Source organism: Platichthys flesus, chromosome 15, assembly GCF_949316205.1.
Source record: "Platichthys flesus chromosome 15, fPlaFle2.1, whole genome shotgun sequence".
Taxonomy (NCBI): domain Eukaryota; kingdom Metazoa; phylum Chordata; class Actinopteri; order Pleuronectiformes; family Pleuronectidae; genus Platichthys; species Platichthys flesus.
This window is the reverse complement of record NC_084959.1, coordinates 13,089,060-13,109,990: the sequence shown is the minus strand read 5'-3', so window position 1 is coordinate 13,109,990 and position 20,931 is coordinate 13,089,060. Positions and strand designations below refer to the sequence as shown.

The 20,931-nt window shown below is 42.4% G+C and overlaps 2 protein-coding genes across 2 annotated transcripts; one reads left to right on the top strand and one right to left on the bottom strand.

Annotated features, from left to right (window-relative positions):
• The first annotated feature begins 486 nt into the window (after positions 1-486).
• Positions 487-10,222, top strand: wdr44 (WD repeat domain 44). The gene is made up of 20 exons (XM_062406699.1): positions 487-989; positions 1,793-1,826; positions 2,646-2,723; positions 3,044-3,656; positions 3,750-3,898; positions 4,012-4,107; positions 4,201-4,337; positions 4,726-4,809; positions 4,917-5,023; positions 5,576-5,727; positions 5,813-5,951; positions 6,052-6,116; positions 6,238-6,354; positions 6,472-6,594; positions 6,686-6,877; positions 6,985-7,086; positions 7,197-7,312; positions 8,783-8,910; positions 9,010-9,144; positions 9,225-10,222. The coding sequence occupies exons 1-20, from the start codon at positions 913-915 to the stop codon at positions 9,311-9,313; spliced, it is 2,733 nt and encodes a 910-aa protein (XP_062262683.1). The 5' UTR covers positions 487-912; the 3' UTR covers positions 9,314-10,222.
• Positions 10,223-10,305: 83 nt separating this feature from the next.
• zgc:163098 (uncharacterized protein LOC100037380 homolog) lies at positions 10,306-20,816 on the bottom strand. The gene is made up of 24 exons (XM_062406700.1): positions 20,679-20,816; positions 19,088-19,160; positions 18,823-18,934; positions 18,256-18,365; positions 18,056-18,123; positions 17,838-17,962; positions 17,684-17,748; positions 17,435-17,600; positions 17,117-17,316; positions 16,503-16,546; positions 15,213-15,317; positions 15,045-15,111; positions 14,655-14,821; positions 14,403-14,565; positions 14,241-14,320; positions 14,052-14,139; positions 13,835-13,963; positions 13,503-13,692; positions 12,735-12,815; positions 12,592-12,655; positions 12,322-12,475; positions 11,985-12,095; positions 10,786-10,964; positions 10,306-10,689 (listed from the first exon to the last, which is right to left on the bottom strand). Exons 2-24 carry the CDS (start codon positions 19,151-19,153, stop codon positions 10,569-10,571), a joined length of 2,655 nt encoding a protein of 884 aa, XP_062262684.1. The 5' UTR covers positions 19,154-19,160; positions 20,679-20,816; the 3' UTR covers positions 10,306-10,568.
• Positions 20,817-20,931: the final 115 nt, after the last annotated feature.

Here is a 20,931-nt window from a genome sequence, read left to right as displayed (position 1 = left end):
TATATATCTATCTATCTATCTATCTATCTCTCAACCTATCTATCTATATATCTATCTATCTATCTATCTATCTATCTATCTATCTATCTATCTATCTATCTATCTATCTATCATCCATCCATCCATCCATCCATCCATCCATCCATCCATCCATCCATCCATCCATCCATCCATCCATCCATCCATCCATCCATCCATCCATCCATCCATCCATCCATCTATCTATCTATCTATCTATCTATCTATCTATCTATCTATCTATCTATCTATCTATCTATCTATCTATCTATCTATCTGTCTATCTATCTATCTCCTGTATATATCTACCAGCACATCCTGTGCTCATCCATCTTGCCTGCAGTTACTCGATAAGTCCAGCGGGGGTCGGACTTGACAGGAACCCCTCGAGCAGCTGCAGTCAGAGTGAAGCAGAAGAAGAGGGCTCCTGTGTTCCGCCCCTATGGCCCCGCCCTTCGACTCTACTCCTGTTCTCAGATGTGTTTTCTTCTGTTGTGTTTATGACGCGCTCCACTTGCCCCGTTAGCTTGACAGCTCATCAAACACACCGTGTTGGGAAAGGCGCTTCTTGCCGTCTGCTTTTAAGGAGGATACTTTACCGCGAATGAGAGGAATTTAAAAAGCAGCGCTGGATGCTAGTGAGCAGTCGGTGTCGCTCAGTCCGACGACCAGATTACATTTGTTAGCCTAGCTGCTTGTAGCATTCTCACTGAGACGTTATGGCGTGACGTGGGAATATAAAGTGGTTTTAAATCCTAACGCCGGTATCAAGTGGGCAGTGTCTATAGAGAGACAAGCACATGCGTGTAGCACTCTGTTTTTTCGCAGGTTAGGCTTTTAGACAGCTGCCTGGCGACTAACTTAGACTAGCTAGCGAGCTAAACCCACGTTAGCATGGCGTCAGATACAAGTGACACCGAGGAATTTTATGATGCTCCCGAGGACGTCAATTTCACTCCATCACCTAAAGTGTAAGGAATCGCATTTTCTACAATATAATGTTGTTAAAGGGGACTGCTGTTTGTTTGATCCTATCGGCTGTAAGTTGTATGTGCCTAGCCAACTAAGCATTAGCAGCTAACCGGTTGAATTGGCAAAGATATTATTAAAATGAAGGAAACGTGAACTCTGTCAAGTTGCATTGAAGACAAGTAAGTTATAATTGGCCAGTCATTTTCTTTAACAATTGCAATGTGCTGTGTGGACAGACGTGCAGGTCCCCGGCTGTTTGACAGTTCAGGGAGAGCCCGTCCCGACATACAAATCACATGATGTTATTCCTGAGATCCCGGCAGCGAAGGATTTGTTTGTGATAACAGGTTCCCCCAGAAAGCTGAAACCAAGATGAAGTTCGACAGTTTCCATTCAAAACAACTGTGTGTTTTAACCCCAACGTGGTATTTGCTGGCTGTCAGTGTGGGAGAGCCTGGAGGCGGAAGTTCAGATGGCCCCAGTTAAAACGTTGCATATTGACGAAGTAATGTTGTGAAATAAAACCACTTTATGATAGATTTACAACACGATTAATTTTTCTACACTGTCTTTTGGATGGTGTCGTCTGCCTTAAATGATGGGGAGTAACCGGTTGAAAAGTGTGAGAGATTTGACGCCACCTTCGTCTCGTGTATTTTGACATGTCAGGAATGAATCATCACTATTCAATTTTTAACTCTGTATCTATGTATTCGTCTGCAAGCTCATCCAGAGATTTCAAGTTTTAGTTCATTTGTTTTAGTGTTGCATTGTGTAAACTTATCTCTTGTGTGTGTTTTAGGTCTCCTACAAAGTTTGTCATTCCTTCACCAAAGGTATGTTTATCTAAATCCGTGCACTGTGGAAACAAGGCAGTTTACAGTATACGTTTGTGCTGACTTGCTGTTGGAGTGATTATTGTAAACAGTAGGGGCCTCACGTTAAAGGTTGAAGTTCAGTTACATTTCATCATACCAGAATTCACTTCTAATCAAATCTATTTTAGGCAGTTGGTTGTTAGTCTTTGTTATTTTGCTAAATGTGTTTGCTAAGTATTTTTCTCTTTGCTACTTACAAAAAGTGTATCAGAAACAGGCCTTTGTTAAGTATTTTACATGTTTAGGCACCGATGGCTGAACTGAGCCCTACTAATCACTGTTCTAACATTGAGTGTTTGACTAGCTAGAGGTGACTGCACTGTTTACACTAGTTATCCTTGTAGTTCACAACATGTGAAAATGTGTGACACAATCTGTTGAGTTATGAGTCAGTTCTGCAAATATTCAGCTTAGCCTGGTCGCCTGCCTCCTTCATTGTGTAGCCGGTGCAACTTCACTGCGAGGAAAATGTAAATGAAATGCAAATGTATCTCTACCTGCCATTCCCGACAGTTAAACCTGAAATTCAAATAAGCCCTGCTCGTGACAGATGGCAAATAAGATATTCTCTAACTGTCTAACTGTAGCACTGAACTGATATTGGAATGGAACCAGGAGTGAACTTTGCTCTCAGAACTGAAAACATTGACTTTTCAGAAAAACAAATGTTGTCTCTCTCTTTTCTTGTAATGTAAATGAAAGCTTGACTTTGACCTCACAAATGTTCTTTGTGCATATCTGGTATGTTATATATTTCTCCCATTGTTTTCTGAACAGCTTTCCCAGAGATCACTTGCAATAGAGGTGAGCTGCGGCACGGCCACGTCTGAGACTCAGCAAGATGATCCTCTCAAGGTAATGTTATTCTCTACATTATTTTCTTCAGATGGTCAAAATATTGGAGTTAAGTTCTATTCCCGTGTTTTTATTTAGTTTGAATAAAGTGTGATATCGTTTGAGACCAAACTGAGAAATCATCCATGACCGTGGGTTTTAGAAATGTCCTTTCCCACACATGTGTATGGTGTGGTCACTTTTGATCCTTCTCTTTTGTGATGACTCTTTTTAAAAACAGACGTAATTTATTTATTTTGTACTTGAGCTGAACATGAGAACTTGCATCTCAGGTTCCCTTATCGTTAAATAAAATAATTATTATTTTCTCTTCCTCACAGATCATTGATAGCATCATTGAGGAGAGTAAAAAGGAAAGTGCTGGGGAGGTGGGTGCAGTGGCTCAGCTATTAGATCAGCTACATGTTGATGTAACGGCAGAGCCGGAGCCAAAGGAAGAGATTAATGCTCAGGAAGTTCCTGTGGAGATATTAGCGGCAGACGTCGAACCTCAGCTTGTCGAGAGGCAAGAGGAACAACAGGAAAGTGCAGCTACAAACGGAGCATGCTCAGTACCCGCCCCTCATCCCGCAGATCTCCAAGGGCCGTCAGCTGGGTCACAAGAACTGCCCCCAGACATCACCAGCACTATAGGACAGACTCAGTCATTCAGGGCTGTTGTGGTTGCAGACGGGGGGCAGGAGCAAAGGCCTGCAGACATCTTAGAACAGGTACCATTCACAGACAGGCCGGCAGACTCTGACTCCTCTGGGCCGAGCAAACCACCACGTCAATTCACTGTAGAGCCAGACATTGTAGCCAGCACCAAGAAGCCTCCCCCCTCACGCCCACCCCCTCCCAGTGGAGGCCCTCCGCCAAGACCGCCTCCCCCATCGTTGCAGACGCTTCCCTCCAAGAGGTCTCAGGAGTGTCTGAGGCCAATTGGACTGGAAGGTAGATTATAATTAACAACACAAAAGTCGAAAAGTGATCTTTAATCTAATCTGTGTTTTGAATTATGCAATGAACTATTGGATCATTGCTCAGTGTGTACAGTAGGTCCAGTCTGCAGCGACGCCCTGGAGCCCTCTGGCCTGGTCTCTCCCAGCAGCACTGTGAGAAGTTTAACCAAAGAGCTGCAGCATTCCTTGGATTTGGCCAGTGCCACCAGTGGGGAAAAGGTGGTAACGGCTCAGGTGAGTGAGCCTGGGAACCAAACCTGTTTTTAATGTTGGTGGAACCACATAGGCTGCAACAGTTCCCTTATCCCGAGCACTATTGCTCCACTGATTTATTTAAATTTATTTAGGAAAATGAGGATGAACAGGGGCCATCTCAGAGCGGTGGAGCAACTCCAGGCCCTCACCGTCCACGTTCCAACTCTGGTCGAGAACTGACAGATGAGGTAAGAGTCCTGCCGTGTTTCTTCATAAGTCAACCTCTTGCACATTCCTTCTCCAAACCTTCCACACACCAAATGTTTGTTTTCTTAAAATAGGAAATCCTGGCTAGTGTGATGATCAAGAATCTGGACACTGGTGAAGAGATCCCTCTGATCCAGGCAGAAGAGAAACTCCCTGCTGCAATTAACCCTCTCACTCTGCACATCATGAGAAGGACCAAGGAGTATATTACGTAAGAAGAGAATATTTTTCTCTGTACGGGCTGATGACTTGATTTGTCTCAGTGGGGGGGTGGGGGGGGGGTATATATCCCTTACATATACTGTCAAGTGAGAGACCCAGTGTGTTTTGAAGACTGATGCATTCATAAAATGAAAATAAAAAGACAAGGAAAACAGTGTTAGAGTCACACTTCAAATTTAAAAATAAGAAGCAGTTTGTGTGGTAATATAAGGCACTGTACAACTAAAAGTCAAACATGGACAGAATATAATGATCCAGACAAACCATCAAATCAAGCTCTGCAGTATTATTGTGTTTGGATGGTATAAGTCTGTATAAAACATTTCCCCCCACAGTTAAACAAATGTTATATTTTCTGTGGTATCTTTTCCTAACAGGAACGATGCAGCACAGTCAGATGATGACGAAAAGTCTCAGGCCCCACTGACAGACACAGATGGAGGGAAACTGAAACAGAAAACGTAAGGAGTAGTTATTCTTGAATCGTTTTGCTGGGAAATCATGTTTCCCCTTCACATTACAAGATCTAATATATTTTGGATACTGTTTGTACCATTTTTATGAACAGAACCCAGTTTAAAAAGTTCCTGGGCAAGTCTGTGAAGAAAGCCAAGCATCTGGCCGGGGAATACGGAGAGAAGGCAGTCAACAAAGTCAAAAGTGTGCGGGATGAAGGTAAAAGAACACAGCTATTTAAAGCTGTTTCTGAAGACATTTAAACACTTCAAATGTAATCGTGTGTTTCAGTGTGAGAATCTATAATTGTAAATGTTCTGCTCAAACCTAGATTGTATGGTGTAGTGTGGGTTTTTATATTTTACACTGCACATAAGCTACTCGAATACATTTCACAACAGGGTGATTAGTTTTATATTAATAATTCAAATTACAACACAATGCAGGTAGAGATTACTATCTGTGGAATGATGTTGACAATGATAACATCACAGGATAAACAGCTTGATTCTAATTTCTCATTGTCCAACTCTTTCTATTTCCTGAGGAGAACATGTTTCGCTTTAAAAAGTATTGGTATTACCTGTGGATGGGGCTCTTCTTAAATGGAGGAAATGTACCTGCTCTAACACAGCACTTGCTAAATTAATCAGTCTAAGTTTCTATGTCATTGTTAAAGCCAACACATGCTCATTAATCATGAATGCCTCTGCTGCCGTGCAAGTTTTGATCATCTCGGTTCTGAATTAGTTTTTCTTCTTGTGGGCTCAGTGTTTCACACAGATCAGGACGACCCGTCATCCAGTGACGATGAGGGCATGCCGTACACCAGGCCCGCCAAGTTCAAGGCAGCGCACAGCTTCAAGGGTCCTTTTGATTTTGATCAGGTTAAGGTTGTGCAGGACCTGAGTGGAGAGCACATGGTGAGAGGAGCTCAGTTCGATTAGTCGCTTATGTTTAATTATGGATGTGCACTGATGTACTACAGTACGGTTGTCTCGGTCTCAGGGTGCTGTTTGGACGATGAAGTTCTCTCACTGTGGGAGGCTGCTGGCTACTGCTGGCCAAGATAACGTGGTTCGCATCTGGGTCCTGAAGACTGCCTTTGACTACTTCAATAACATGAGATTAAAGTACAACACTGAAGGTAGCCTCATCAGCAGCTCAGATTATGTGTTTTAGATGAGTGATTATTTTAATTCAGAAGCTTGGCTTTGGCTGTAATATTTTTCTTTTTGTTCCTCCAGGTCGCGTTTCACCATCTCCGTCTCAGGAGAGTTTATGCTCCTCTAAATCTGACAATGATCCTGGGGTGAGTGACATTAATGACTTTGGATTTATGGGTTGTCAGGCCTCCAGAATAAATTGCTTACGGGGTGATTATTGCTATATTTAAGTCTTGTGGCTCATGACATAATTCACTTTTACCCTAGGCAAGTTGTGTTCCAGAGGACCCAGACACAGAAGACAGGAACGCCCCTTTCCGTCAAGTCCCCTTCTGCAAGTACAAGGGTCATACAGCTGATCTGTTGGACTTGTCCTGGTCTAAGGTGACAGTCACATTGTCCCATCTTCACCCTTTTGTCCCCTACTCTTCACATATTTTAGGGAATTGCACGGCTGAGTTTTATCATGTAACAATTTTTCCTATTTTTGTCTCAATCTAGAACTTTTTCCTGCTCTCCTCTTCCATGGATAAAACTGTCAGACTATGGCACATATCCAGGAGAGAGTGTCTCTGCTGCTTTCAGCACATTGATTTTGTCACAGCCATTGCTTTTCATCCCAGAGTAAGTTGACTCGCATTGCATTACTTGTCTCCACACAAACCAGACTTCTAGCCAAATGTATTTATAGTAACACTTTTTCCTTGTTTCTCAGGATGACAGGTACTTTTTAAGCGGCTCTCTGGATGGCAAGCTACGGCTCTGGAACATTCCTGACAAGAAGGTGGCGCTCTGGAACGAGGTGGACGGCCAGACACGTCTCATTACTGCTGCCAACTTCTGCCAAAATGGGAAGTATGCTGTAATTGGCACCTACGACGGCCGATGCATCTTTTACGACACAGAGGTAACCAGATCCACCTCCCTTCTTCTTTGTCTGTTATCAGTTGAGGTCCTGACAGTATTCATTCCAGGTTACATCCAATCACTCTTTCTGTCGGTGCGTCACTTTAGCGTCTGAAATACCACACCCAAATTCACGTGAGGTCCACCAGAGGCAGGAACAAAGTAGGACGCAAAATCACCGGCATCGAACCTCTACCTGGAGAGAATAAGGTAACATCTGATTTCCACTACACACACATCTACCGGATGACTGATGTCCATGTAATGAAACATATCCGAGAGATTTATTTTAAGACAAATGTCCTGTTTTTCCTTCAAAGATTTTGGTGACCTCAAATGATTCCCGCATTCGCCTTTATGACCTGAGGGACTTGTCTCTGTCCATGAAGTACAAGGGTTACGTCAACAGCAGCAGCCAGATCAAGGCCAGCTTCAGGTGGGGATGACTTTGCTTTGAGCAGTTTGAACTAGCATTGTTGATACTGAAGGTGCTTTCAGACAGGCTGAGAACTTTTCAAGCCGGTCCCATAATAAATAGTCCCATGTGAGAATATAGCAGTAAGATTCACCGCGCCACTGACCAGTATGTCAATGTGGAGAGACGAGATTCAAAAAGACGATAAGAGCCGATTTCCACGTCACGTCCTGCACGCTCTACCCAGATGCAGCTCCTCCCCTGAATAACATGTTCCTCTTTGAGAACACATCTGACTCGGACAATCTCCTGCTGCTTTTCTTCATATGTGAAATGCAAAATTAGCAGTAGCCTTTTCCAGAGTTCATGTCTGATAACAGCTCTTGTAACCCTTGGATAGGTTGGGCTATACCAGCGGTCGGCAACCTGCGGCTCCATAGCCGCATGCGGCTCTTCAGCCCCTCTGCAGTGGCTCCCTGTACAGTGCATGTTGCGCATATTTTTCGCGAACGGTGACCTTAACGAAGCAGTTCTTTCATATGATGCACGTGAGTGAACGTCACGTTCACGTTCATTTTTTAAATAATCATCGTATCAGGCCGTCATGAAATACCAGGAGCGGGTGAATGTGTGCGTGTGTGCCCGGTGCGCGCTCCAAGATAGCCGACACACACACAGAGCCGGGGTTCCGCCCCCCGCCCTGAGCCCCTCTCACTCTCTCAGAGACACCGTGAGATCGGAGCTCAACGAGTTTCTCAGCTGCTCAGAGATCAGTGCTGCAGCTTCTTGAGCCGAGCAGAAGCTGCAGGTGGTTTGTACTGAGCTGCAGTTTCTGTGTCGGCCTCCAGTCTGACCTGCTCTCACATTTTCTTTTAATATTTCAGCAACTAAAATATGCGTCACATCCTATTACGTCCCGGCGCTCTTCCCTGCAGGCCGCTAATCTATAGTTCCGACCCCCGGCATGGGTAAACTAATCATGGATAAATCCCAGCAAAGAAAATTCTGGGAGGATAATAGAGTTTAATTCTGCGTGGACAGATTAATTTGCTTTCACTGCCACCGATGCTGTCTTACATGTATGCTTGATATCTGGCGAGGAATTAGCAAACAATAAGAAACGTAATGTTGAAAGATATTTCCAGAGCAAGCACACAGCATCTGCTGAAAAGTACCAAGCTGGAGAGAGAAGAGTTTGGTGTTTTCCTATTTTATAACAGGTAAAAATAGCAGTTATATGTCAAAAGTTTTTTTTTTTATTGTCGTTCTATTATTTATTAAATGCAACAAACTATAGTTTTTATATATATTGTATAACTATATATATATATAACTTTATAACCTGTGTTATCAAGTATGTTGTGCGGCTCCAGACAGATTTCATTTGGGGGAAGAGGGGGCGAAATGGCTCTTTCGATAGTAAAGGTTGCCTACCCCTGGGCTATACCGTTTATGCAAAAAATGATGTATTGTGTGACTTTCTTCCTACAGCCATGACTACTCGTTCATTGTCAGTGGCTCAGAGGATAAGTACGTGTACATCTGGAGCACTTACCACGACCTGAGCAAGTTCACATCTGTACGACGAGACCGCAATGACTTCTGGGAAGGGATTAAAGGTACCTGTGATGAGTGTTGAATCACAACCGCATTCGATAACCACTTCCTGTCTAATTATTGCGCCACCTTTACTGTCACTAATTACATTTTTCTTCCAGCACACAATGCAGTGGTCACCTCCGCCATCTTTGCACCCCACCCAGGCCTTATTGTTCCACAAGACACCACGGCAGAGAAACCAGAAGCAGAGTGCAAGAGCCTGGACTCCGAAGACTCAGAAACAATACCCTCAGGTACGTTCACTTCAAATTCTTTCATGTTCAGTTTACATGACAGGACGGTCATTTCCGTAACACTGTGCTTCCCTTTGCAGGAGCCCTGAAGACAGACCACACAGAGGTTCTTCTCTCTGCCGACTTCACTGGAGCCATCAAGGTTTTCATCAATGTAAAAAAGTTCTGAGCAACTTGGGGTGAAAATCTTCAGGTTCAGGCCTGTCTTGTGAAAACTGGTCCGACAGATGCGTTTCAGCCCGGCAGGAGTCGTCAATCGTTCCCCAAACTACCTAACGGTTACTGCTCTGAGACAGTTGTCCGGAGCGCTTTCAGGACAACAGGGACCCTAAAATGGAGGATGAGAGAACGGGTGGAAGCAATTGACTCTACAAAGCAGATCGTGTTGTGTTTCCCTGTCACATTTCTGTTTTTTATTTTTTAATACCAAGCAACTGTGAATGGTTTTGGCATTAAGAAAAAGGAGACTCGGCCTGAATGCCAACTGTCTGTGTGGTTTGAGCTGAAACAAAACCTGTTCAGATGTGTAAGGTTATAGCTGTATGGAGACTAAGTGTAGCTAGAAAGCTATTATCAATAGTATGGGCACCTTACTAGTCTGTTTTTGCTTCCACATTTCAGAGAAATTAACTCCTAACAATTGCAAGACACTGTCCTAAGGTCCATCTCAAATTTTAATTTGTCTTTGTGTTAACAGATGTAACCATTTGTCCTGAGAGCAAAGTGGTTTGAAGTGTCATTTACAAACTATTTGTGCCTAAGAAATCTAGATTGCTTTTCAAAATTGAAGCTGTCATCAAGTTAGAAACATTTCAGTGGATCACAGTAAATACAGTGTTTGATACAGGAAATCTGTACACGGTTCCAACTGATCAGGGCTGGGTATCATAGGTTTTTTCAGCAAGTACTGGTTCTGAAATACTTTTGATACATTTCTTTGACCAATGAAAGCACATTTCATTATATAAAATAGTACTGTAAATTTACTATGTAACATTGCTTACTTACTGCTTTTGTAAACAACCAAATGATGCTCTCTTAATTTCCTCAATAAAAATCCACACAAACTGCTGGTTAAGCTTTTGGTGTAACCTTGAAAATCAATTCAGTAGAGAACTAATTTGATACCTGGCCCTATCAATCATTTCCTCCAGACACACACACAGTTCATCACCGAAGGTGATTTATTTTTGTGTCGGATCTTTGCACCGACATTTCTGGTTGACATTTTAAAAACAAACATTAAAACAAAATATATTTAATTAGTTACAGTGTTCAAACTGATACAAAAAGGTCGCTGAATCTTGCATGGATCAGGACTCGGCGTACTGAAGTGTCCGTCTGTTTAAAGAGCGCCGCGAGGGGGCAGCGTCCAACCCATGGACACAAGCAAGCGAATGGAGGTCAAGGTCCTGAGCTGAGAGTCAATGTTTGCTCTTCTTCGTCTTCTTGTGGGAGCGGTGAGGTGACCGTGATCTGGACTTTCCTGCTTTTCGGTCAGGAGACGGTGATCGGGAACGTTTGGACCGTTTAGGAGACCTATTCCTGTTAAATAAGCCGAAACAATAGGAGAATGACTTCAAGAACAATCAGGGTGAAAACTTAAGTACGTTACAAAAAACAACCTGAAAGGGCACTAACCTTAGAGGAGAGATACTCCTTGATTTATGAGGCTTGTCATCGGGATCTCGACTCCGTCCTTGTTTTCTGTCTCCATCTTCACTTCTTTTGCTCCGGTCTTTGTCCCTCCTTTCCTCTTTTGACCTGTCTTTGGACTTCGACGATGATCTCTCGGTCTTTTCTTCATCTTTCTCAAACTCCTGCAGTAGACGGAATGAAATAACAGTGATCAGATAGCTGCTTCTATGCAAAGCACCAGATGGAACTGGCTTGTAAAACAAGATCCCACACATTTGCATTTAACAGCCTGCAGGTTCTCTACAAGGGGGAGCCAATCGGTCAATGTCCGACAAGTGCAAGACACAATGAAATGGAAACATAATTGGAAAAGATCATATCACATGAAAATTCCCAACATAAAGATCCATTCTTTCAGATGCTTTTTCCTTTGTGTAGCTAAAATATGAACTGTCAATGATCCACGATCCTCATTAGATTATGCAAAACTACAGGACGCATTAACATGAAGCTTGAAAGAATGCCCATAAAATCTTGCTGGGGATCCAGGAAAGTTTTTTCACTTTTATATAATTGTAAAATAGGGCGTTTTCCCACATTTTCCTTGATTTCTCAGAGAATAATTCATGGATCTTGATGAAAATCGGACATGTTCGAGGGTATTCCAATGGTGCAGAAACAAATACAAATCTGTATCTAGAGAATTTAAATCCAGTCTTATATGTATATATAGTATATATAAAATATATCAATTCTAGTTTCTTTTTTGGACGAAGTTCTCCAAACTAAAATGAAGATTAGTGTCCAACAGAAGCTCGGCTCCAGTTAAATGAAGGCAGATTTAGCACAAACAGCAGCTTAACTTTTTTTTGCTAAACTTTACTTCCCTGTAGGTGGCGCACACTGGACTAAATCTGCAGACCTCTTACTGCTGGCCCTGAGGCTGTGCTGTTTCACATTACTGTCTGGTTTCGGGTATGTTACATCAGTAATAGTCATTTCCTTGATGTTCAGTACTTTATTTGACCCCCGTTTGTAATTAAAGACCATTTCTATTACGCATCTGTGCCACTGCAGAAAAAATACTAGGTGTTAATATTAACGTTGTATAATTAAAGGTGTGATATATCAGAATATTTATGTACGATTAAAAGATTGCGATATAAATTCAAGGCTATGCTAATAGCTGTCCAATAGCTCACCTTCTGCAGCAGTTTGTTTCTGTAGTGCTCCACTTGTTGTAGTATGTTCATTCCAGACTTTCTCTGCCTCTTGCCAGATTCCAGCTCATCTTGGAACTTCACAACCTTCACCTGTGTCAGACCCATTTTATCAGTTCTTATCTCGAAACTTAATATATAATACAAATATTTTCAGAATGGTTGAGAATCACACGACAGACAGGCTGCAAATTATTAGTCTCTAATGTATGTTCTTTTCTGTTATATTCAATTATCAGTAATTACTAAAAATGACCACAGTGTTTCAAATACTATTTTCAGCTAACCTAGATAAAGATTTAAAGAAATGTGCACTTGCCTCCAGCTCTCTCAACCTCTTACGTTTGCTCTCAGACATCTGAAAACTTCGGAGGGAGCTCTGGAAGTCTGCACTTTCATATTTTGATGAACTGCCGGAGTCTTCATCAGTGCTGTCACTCTCTGAGTCCTCCTCCGCGTCCTGCGCCTTGACGCTGTCGCCACGAGGGAGATGACAACTGTAAATCTCCATAACCATTTGTGGTGTTTTATATATTACTGTGAAAACTTTTCACAGATGATGCATTGAGAACGACCATTGGGTGCTCACCTGACATTCACTTCATCTTCACCGTCTTGCTCCGCCACGGTGTCCCACTTAGACTTGGCCTTTGCTGGGAGACAAAGGAGAAAGATGAGCAGGATCACAAGAGGAAGTGATATGATATACAGAGTTATCTTGACCTGATTTACCGTCAGAAAAAGTCCCCGTAACACTTGTCTTCTCCCACTTAGACAAAGGCACTATGGAGAGGGGAGCGTTGCCGTCATCCACTGAGGGAAAAAAAGAAAGCTGGTTCAGGGCAAGGACAGTTTTAACACCTGAAAGACCTAACCAAGGTTCACGTTTTAGTTGCATTATTTATATTAAAGCCAGATAGTTTGGATTTGTCAATGCAATTTAGCAAGATCACTATAGAATGTTGTATGATACATGTATATCCTATCAGCTACATTCAGCACTTCGTATTCTTTCGACTTTATTGGAGAAAATAAATGAACTGTTCAGTTTCAAGCAATCCTGCGAGCCAGGGCCAATTCTGGCTCTCACTTCTCCGTCTTCTTCTATTATTTAATGCGGTCTTAACTTCCTGCAATTGGTCTGAAAGTCTGAACGATCCATTAAAGTGTTTTTACACAAACCCAGCCATGGTTTTATCAGGATCACGACCCTTTTTTGTCTGATTAAGTTTTGGATGGTTAATCCAGACCCCACAGAGTAGATGTGAAAGTGTCCAAAATGCCAAAAGTCACATAATGATTATAGTTTACATTTGCATTTAATTAAGTTGATGACCTTTTCTAATTCCTGAAGTAAAACCCACTGCATGCCGTGTTCCCATGGAGACTAGAATACACACTCAACTACACAATGGGGTGGATCGCTGTATTGATCTGAGACACCTGACTTAGACAGATAATAAAAAACAGGACAAGGAAACAAGGGAGCATGTTACTCACAGGGCATTCCATCGATGTCATCCACAACGACTCCTAAAGGAACGCCATCCAGGTCATCGGCAGGGACTCCATCCAGAGGGTCCCAGCCCATGGGGCAGCCGTCCAGGTCGTCCACAGGAGCTCGGTCCAATGGTAACCCATCTAGTGGTGCGTTGTCCATGGGCGCACCATCCAGCTCAAAGGATGATTTCTACAAGGAGATATATACTTTTGTACTGCTGGTGTTTTGTGTGATGTTCAAATACATTTGGAACATGAACAGCTGTCTAGTTGTCGAAATGTCATTAGAAAAGTCATGGTGTCCATAATGAGCAGAAGAACATTGAGCTCACCTCTACAGTCTCCGGTAGCTCTTCCACTGCTTTGGCAAAGCCCAGAAAGATGTTTTGAAGGTGGATGAGATAAGGCTCGGGGTATATGGCCCAGTCTTCCCATGCTCTAAAACAACTCATGACCTTTTGCTATGGAGATAAGATATGAAAATGATTTATTTATTGTGGTTCTTTTGGGGTAAATATCCTTGTGTGAGGCCAATAAAGACAGAAATACCTTAAACTGCTCAGCCTGCAGCCTGGCTTGTATATTTCTGTGTGCTGCATTAAGGTCTGCAAATATCTGGGTTAGGTTTGTTTCAAAACTGAAAAGACACAAACAAACAAAAACACGTCAACACTGTCAGATGGAGAAGAAACAGAAAGTTATAAATATGTTAAAGGTTTTTTGTTGCATGTCTCTTACTATTTCCTATAATATGATGCACCAGCGACTTTGGCACACGAGTTATGTAAGATGTCTGACACGAGATACAATCTGGCAATCTGTGGGAACGAGGACAAAAATACTTCACAAACACATTCTGTTTAAGCTCCTGGATATAAAGACCTAAAAGAAGCCACTTGCCTTCTTATGAAGGGGCGTCTGAAGCAAAGCGAAAGATTCAGCGATGAGTCCCACTACTTCCTCTGCTGCATCTGCCCGCTCAAGAGAGAACAGCATGGCACTGGCTATATCTTCTCGGCTTGGAGTGAGCTCCTTAAGCAACATCTCCAATCTTAGCCTGTGCCTGAAATGGTGTACAGACGTATGAGAGGCCTACATTTCACACTTTTGACTACATTTACAAACCTGTGAATGCCTTTAAGACACACTTACTCATTTCTGAGCTGCCCTTTCTTCACCTCCTCCTCAGGAGAAGCTTCCTCCTCCGCTTCTGTCCCCTCTTCCTCCTGAGAGTAGTTGTTTAGGACAGGGGGCCTCCACAAGGAGCCTCCTCGAAACAAACGGAAATCTGTGGTTCTCCACTCTGTCGGGGACTCACCCTGTGGAAGAGATGGAGGCCAGATACATGGATAACCACATAGAGCTACACCAGTTGGATTTTCATGGGGTAAAATATCTATCTCGAAAGGATTGGGAGTATTCAAATTGGCTATTCCCAATACAAATTTGATTAGCAAGTAAATTATGTAGTATTGACAAGTTTTCAGATTTCTAGATTCTAGACTAACCCCCGGAGGCTGCATCTTTTTAATAAGAAAATACCTGGAGAATGGAGAACAGTTTCCAGCGGTAGTACACATGATCTTGGCTTTTGTTGTCAAAAAGGAACCTGAGGCAGCAAAGACAGAGGAAATTAAACATACTTTACTACTCACGTCTTCAGAAGGTTACTTAGGAGAACCACCCACTAAAAGGTACGGCAGCGCTTACTTGTACTCTGTATTGTTTTTCTCCTTGTTCATTATTATGGCTTCAAATACAGGTCCTTCACGCACCACAAACTCTATCATCCTGTGAATAAGTAATAATAGATTCCTGTGGAGAGAGAGGAGAGTATCAGACCAGGGTGTGAGTTAAACTGTCTCTGTCAGATACTACACAAGTTCTCTGATACCTGTTCACAGTGACAACTGGCCCATGCAAACTGCTGGCTGACCGAAACTGAGCCCGACAGTTGTATTCAATGGCATTCACTATCTAAACATATTGATTATAATGAGGTGATATTACACAAAACTGTCACCCCCCCCCCCCCATCTAAATGTGACAAGCACTGTGTCAGCATGTGTTAATATTTCCAGGAAAGAGAAAAAAATCAAAACAATCATAACATCCATTCCCTTGAAGGGAAAAAACTAATTACTATGACTATGCAAGACTGATTATGACCACTATCTCATCTCAGCTGTAGACTGTCATATGGTCACCAAACTAATGGTCTCAATGTAATTCTGTTGAGCTCCATGTCAAAGCGATTAAGTGATTCTCTTGTAAGGAAAAAACAAAGCTTGAGAATCTAACAACGATAACTCGAAAGAGACAGATTTACATCACCATATGATTGATAACATTTCAACAAGAAGCTCCATCCTGTAGAATAGTTACTGTGGAGTTGGTGTGCAGGGTGTTCATGCAGTGTCGCTGACTCTGTGTCTCGTCTGCCACTTCAGTCAAACATTCATATTTATTGTTTCTCATTACCTAGTTTTTAGCATTGGCATCCACCTACGTCTGACATAATCATGGCTCGGGTTAATATTTAAAATCGATCTGCCTTCTAGCTGTATCGGTCTGCAGTGTCTCAGCCAGCCCACGGGAAACCCAGGGCTCAAAGATGTTGGTATAAATCAATAAAGCTGATAGTCATTCACAAAGTCTGCAGCTATTCACTTCAAAATAACAAGGAATTACTGAAACAAACTACACGAGAAAAAATGTTATATGCTAAGAACATTCACTGCACCGAAATCTGAGGCCGAAGTGACTTCTGACATCTACAATAAACTCCCCCAGCTCCGATGTCAAATTGTCCCCTGACAACGGAAAGTGTTGCAACACTACAAAGAGTCTGAGGTGAATGCTTGGGCTATACAACAAATGCAGAAACAGCTCTCGGGACTTCCTGCTCTAGGGACATAAGAGGAGTGCCCCACAGCCTCCGTCCTGTAACACTTGTTGTTATTAACAGCTGGTCAGTCGTAGTAAGAAGAGTGTGTGTACCTTTCGGTTGGGATAACCACTTTGACTACGGCTTCGGACAGAGTCTGTTTGTGAAGTCAAACCAAATGGTGAAAATATTAATAAGTGAGTACTTGTACAGATGAAACACTGCAGGATACATACAGCATAGAGAACCACGATAGCATTCACAGTCAGTGAAATGGAGGAGGGGGCAGGGGGACACAGGTGAATTACTCCAGTAAATGATTCTTCAATGCTGAACCGTGTAAACTACCTACATTTATCGGAAAGATTTGAGAGCTCAAAGGCATTAATGCTACACACAGTCCAACTGTTACTGCATCGTACATAGCACTGCATCCTGTCATACAGCACTACATGAGTGTGGTGATGAATTCAATGAACAAAACAAACATGCAACAATATCCTCATACATTTCCCTTTTTTTTTAACAGTGATTACTGATAATTGCATTTTATTTTAGCATAAAGGCCTAAAATGATATGTTTTCAGTCATCTCATTTAAAAGCCTTATCCTTCTCAAATTCTTTTTTACATAAAGACTGGTCAGAGAAATGAACATATAGAGCCGAGTTAAAATTCACATTACAGAGAAATACCGGTCACACAGTCGTCCCCAGACCTAGTTTTACCTTGTCAAGCTCCCCCTTGGACACGCCCAGTGGCTTAGTGAAGTCATTGCGGAAGCGACCCCTCGGCTGGGCATTGAAAGGCAGACCGGAAGGGGGAGGCGGCGTGGCCCTCACCCCCACTGGTGTGTAGAGAGGCTGAGGTGGAATGCGAGCTGGTTTTCCCCACCCCAGCTTCATTTCAAAACCCATGATCGTTTTCCCTGCAATACAAAGCATTATTCCTCAAGCACAGTCAGTGCGGAACATAACCATACAATACAAAGCAAAGGGAGGATGGTAATTATATAAAGCAAAGCTATTTATAAGAGTCAACTGTACCATCAAGTGAAGCCAGGGCTCGCTCTGCATCTTTCCGTGTCATGAACGCTACAAAGGCTCTGTTGGAGGTCCTGTTGCGCTCCTCATCAGTGCGGGGCCACATTATCTTCACACTGGCTAGGGGACCATACTTACCAAACTCTTTGCACAGCAACTCCTCATTCATCTGAAATATTAGAAAACAGTGTGAGAGTGAGAAAGGTTCATCTGGGCTGCCCTGAGCCAAACAAAGTCAGGGTGCTCCTTTACCTTTGGGCTAATGCAGCTGATGTAGAGGTTAGTGGTGGTTGGCACAGTTAGGTCATCATATAATGCTGAGGGGAAGAAAAACAAGCTTAACTTGTTGAGAGGATAGCAACATTTTGAACTAGTAAAACATTGATATTTGCAGAGGGACCCTTACTTGATCGACCTGATAATGGTATATCCAGATCGCCATATGCTCCTCCTCCACCTCCAACACTTCCTCCTCCTGTGCCAGGGTCATTTGTCTTCCTTTTATGCCTTTCCTCACGTTCTTCTTGTATTCTGCATGTTTTTTTTAAAGATATTAAAAAACAGGCTTTCACATGCAAATAGAATATATAAAAAGATATCCGGTGGATTTGCAAAAACACTTACAGCTTAAGTTCTTCTTTGAAGAGTTCGAGATTACTCTTCTTCTTTTCATCTGTCCTTCTTTTAAATGTCTGTGGATCAAACAGGCAGCCATTAGTAAAACTGCACCGTAAACAGCATTTAAAGATCAGGGTAATATTGTGTTAGCATTTATACTGATTTCAGTATTTACGCCATCACGTAGACGTTAAAATGCATCTTACAGCCTTTCTGCTTTCAGAGGATGATACTGGGGAGACATTCTGGGACCCAGGGACAAACTTTGTCGGAGGTCGATACAGCTTATTTTTCTTGACCTCTGCTGCTTCCTCCTCTGAAAAAAAAAAGGCAGAAGTTCATGAACACTGACAACTCAACAATTCACAAGGTGTTCAAACTGTCATTTAGGTAAGAGTAATTTAGATGAGTAAAAAGAGGAGAAGGCTCTGCAATTGCCCCCGTTCTGTCTGAGCAGCTTCCATGACAGACTGATAAGAATTTAAGTCTCCATCCTGCAGCTGCTTTTGTAGTTAACATTTAGATTAAAAGCACAGCCTTCACGTGCAAGAGTAGGTTTAAAAACTGCTCAGTATTGAAAGAGCCTTATTCACATCAGAGAACTAAAGTGGGAACTATGAGTCAGCATGATTTTCTTTAGTTAATCTTTTCAGTTCTCCTTTTTCTCATTTAAAAAACTAATCACTCAATTATTTCACAGAGGAACAGAAATGAGAGCTAGCTGCGTCCTACTATTATGCTAAACTGAAAGTGATGACATTTTTGGTTCTGACCTTTAGTTGCATTCACGATACCACCGCGGACAAAAGTCTTTACTCCGCTTTTCTGGTTGGTCTCAAACGAGGCCAAGAACTCCTCAAAAACCTCGGCTGCTTTTTCTTCCTCCTAAAATGTCAAACAGAGACATGCAGAGCATATAGTTACAAGTTTTTATCTCTTAGGTAAAAATTTCGATGGTGATTACTAATATACATGCACATGTATTTATTGAAAAGCACTTAATGACATGTAATATAACATTAACTTCAACCTCCTTACCTTTTTCTTAATCTTTTCTTGCTCTTTCCTTGTTTTGATCACAGTTTTTCCCTTTTTATCTGCCATTCTCAAACTGCAAAACAAAGAAACAGATGACTCAAATTAAATTGTAAGATTCTTATATATGAATAGGAGGATGACAGTGACCCATTCTACTAAAATCTAAAATCGTACTATATACCTGAATAAGTCAAGGTTTTGATCAGGTTTGCATGAGTTGCTCGAAGAATATTCTATATATATATATAAGAGAAATAATCAGCTGGATGCAATGTGACAAAGATGCCAGTCGGAAACCAGGTAGGGTTTAAAATTGACAGTGAGCTCTGTCTTATGAAAATCTGAACACATAAAATCTGTAATTTTTACAATTAAAAAAATGTAAAAAAGGTGAAAAGAAAACGATGAAAACACAGTGAAAAGTCTATAAAAAAAGAGTCACTAACGCTGCAAGCCTTATCTGCTCAGGAAGGCCGATGCAAAGCCGAGCGGCCCCTGATGGCAAGAGCGATGCCATTCTATGAAAATTCCAATACGATGTTCTAATGGGATTAAGACGAATATATGTCTGAATAATGTGACTAAGAATGCAAGTATTCCCTGTGGTGCACACATGCACTGTATGAATGTGAGTGTGTGAAGGGCAAAACGGCACCATAAAGCACGGAGTGATCATCAGGACTAGAAAAGCCCTGCATGAATACAGAGCATGTGTCCTGAGTGCGACCTTATCCCGGGTAAGGTCATCAGTGGCAGTGACTTATTCAGACTATTCTACTGATCAGGTTTATACTGGAACATTGGGGTCCATGAAAAATGTCTGTCATGCTTTACGTTGTGTGCACAGACTGTGCATCTCTCCCTCAGGGTCAGTGAGCAGTCACCTCCCTACCTCTGTGTGTGTGTGTGTGGGGGGGGGAACAGGAGTCTGTGTCTGCAGGTTGAGTCACATCAGATTATTTGAGTCGTGCAGCATCACTTCCTTCACACGGTCAGATTGTAAACACAGAGAAACTTTGCACTAGGCTAAAGTGCTAATCTTTACCCACACACAACTGCTCAGACATATGTGGGAATGGGAATAACTTGCATTAGCTAATGTCATGTCACTCCACCACGTCGTGTAGCTGTTTTGACCTGATAATAAGATTAAACATTATTCTGGGTGCTGCTTAAGTCCATTTGTAGCCCAGTGTCTAATGTTTAAAACAAAAAGGCCTGGACTTCCCCCAGGCTGGTTTCCCTTCACCTAGCTAACGTTAGCTTCAGCTAGCTGTAGCTGGACGCCCCCCCCTTCCAGTTAGCAGGTGAGCTAGCGTTAGCCTCTACAGGAGCAATACTTACAAACAAGCCTCGTCTCTCCACCATTCATCAGTCCCGAACATAACAACATCACAAACACACACACGCATGCAAACACCCACCTCCAGCTGCATCCCTACCAGCTGCTAACCCTGCAGATACAAGCTAACACAGCTCAGTGCAACAGTGAGTGTCGCCACAAAAACCCACCGAGCGACCGCACAGGATATAAAAAAAAGCACACTGCATGCACATAGCCCAGTAACGTGTGGCCGAGACGGTAACTTACAAAGTGTGTCATGCTACTGCTTCACCATTTTTTTTTTTGGCTGCGACGACGATGTGTTTGTATCACAACACGCAATCTGCCAGGAGGCGTGATGTCGGACTGGAGATCCGGGAGAGAGGACGCCTCCTTCAGGGACGAGGCTGCTTCACCGCTCATACATTTTCACTCGCACTACTTTTAAATTAGATGGTTGACTGCTAGGGTTAGTCCTTCATGTGCACACTGCTTCCTCCTTTATTTATATATATATATT

What these genes read in the sequence shown, in the direction of transcription:
- zgc:163098 (XM_062406700.1), bottom strand. Translation starts at nt 19,153, where the DNA reads ATGGCAGATAAAAAGGGAAAAACTGTGATCAAAACAAGGAAAGAGCAA. An exon ending in TCAGCTGCATTAGCCCAAAG is followed by an intron (nt 17,601 to 17,683) that starts GTAAAGGAGCAC and finishes CTAATATTTCAG; the next exon opens with ATGAATGAGGAGTTGCTGTG. An exon ending in GTGGTTATCCCAACCGAAAG is followed by an intron (nt 15,318 to 16,502) that starts GTACACACACTC and finishes CTCTCTCCACAG; the next exon opens with GAATCTATTATTACTTATTC.
- wdr44 (XM_062406699.1), top strand. Translation starts at nt 913, where the DNA reads ATGGCGTCAGATACAAGTGACACCGAGGAATTTTATGATGCTCCCGAG. An exon ending in CCATTGCTTTTCATCCCAGA is followed by an intron (nt 6,595 to 6,685) that starts GTAAGTTGACTC and finishes CTTGTTTCTCAG; the next exon opens with GATGACAGGTACTTTTTAAG. An exon ending in CTTCTGGGAAGGGATTAAAG is followed by an intron (nt 8,911 to 9,009) that starts GTACCTGTGATG and finishes TTTTTCTTCCAG; the next exon opens with CACACAATGCAGTGGTCACC.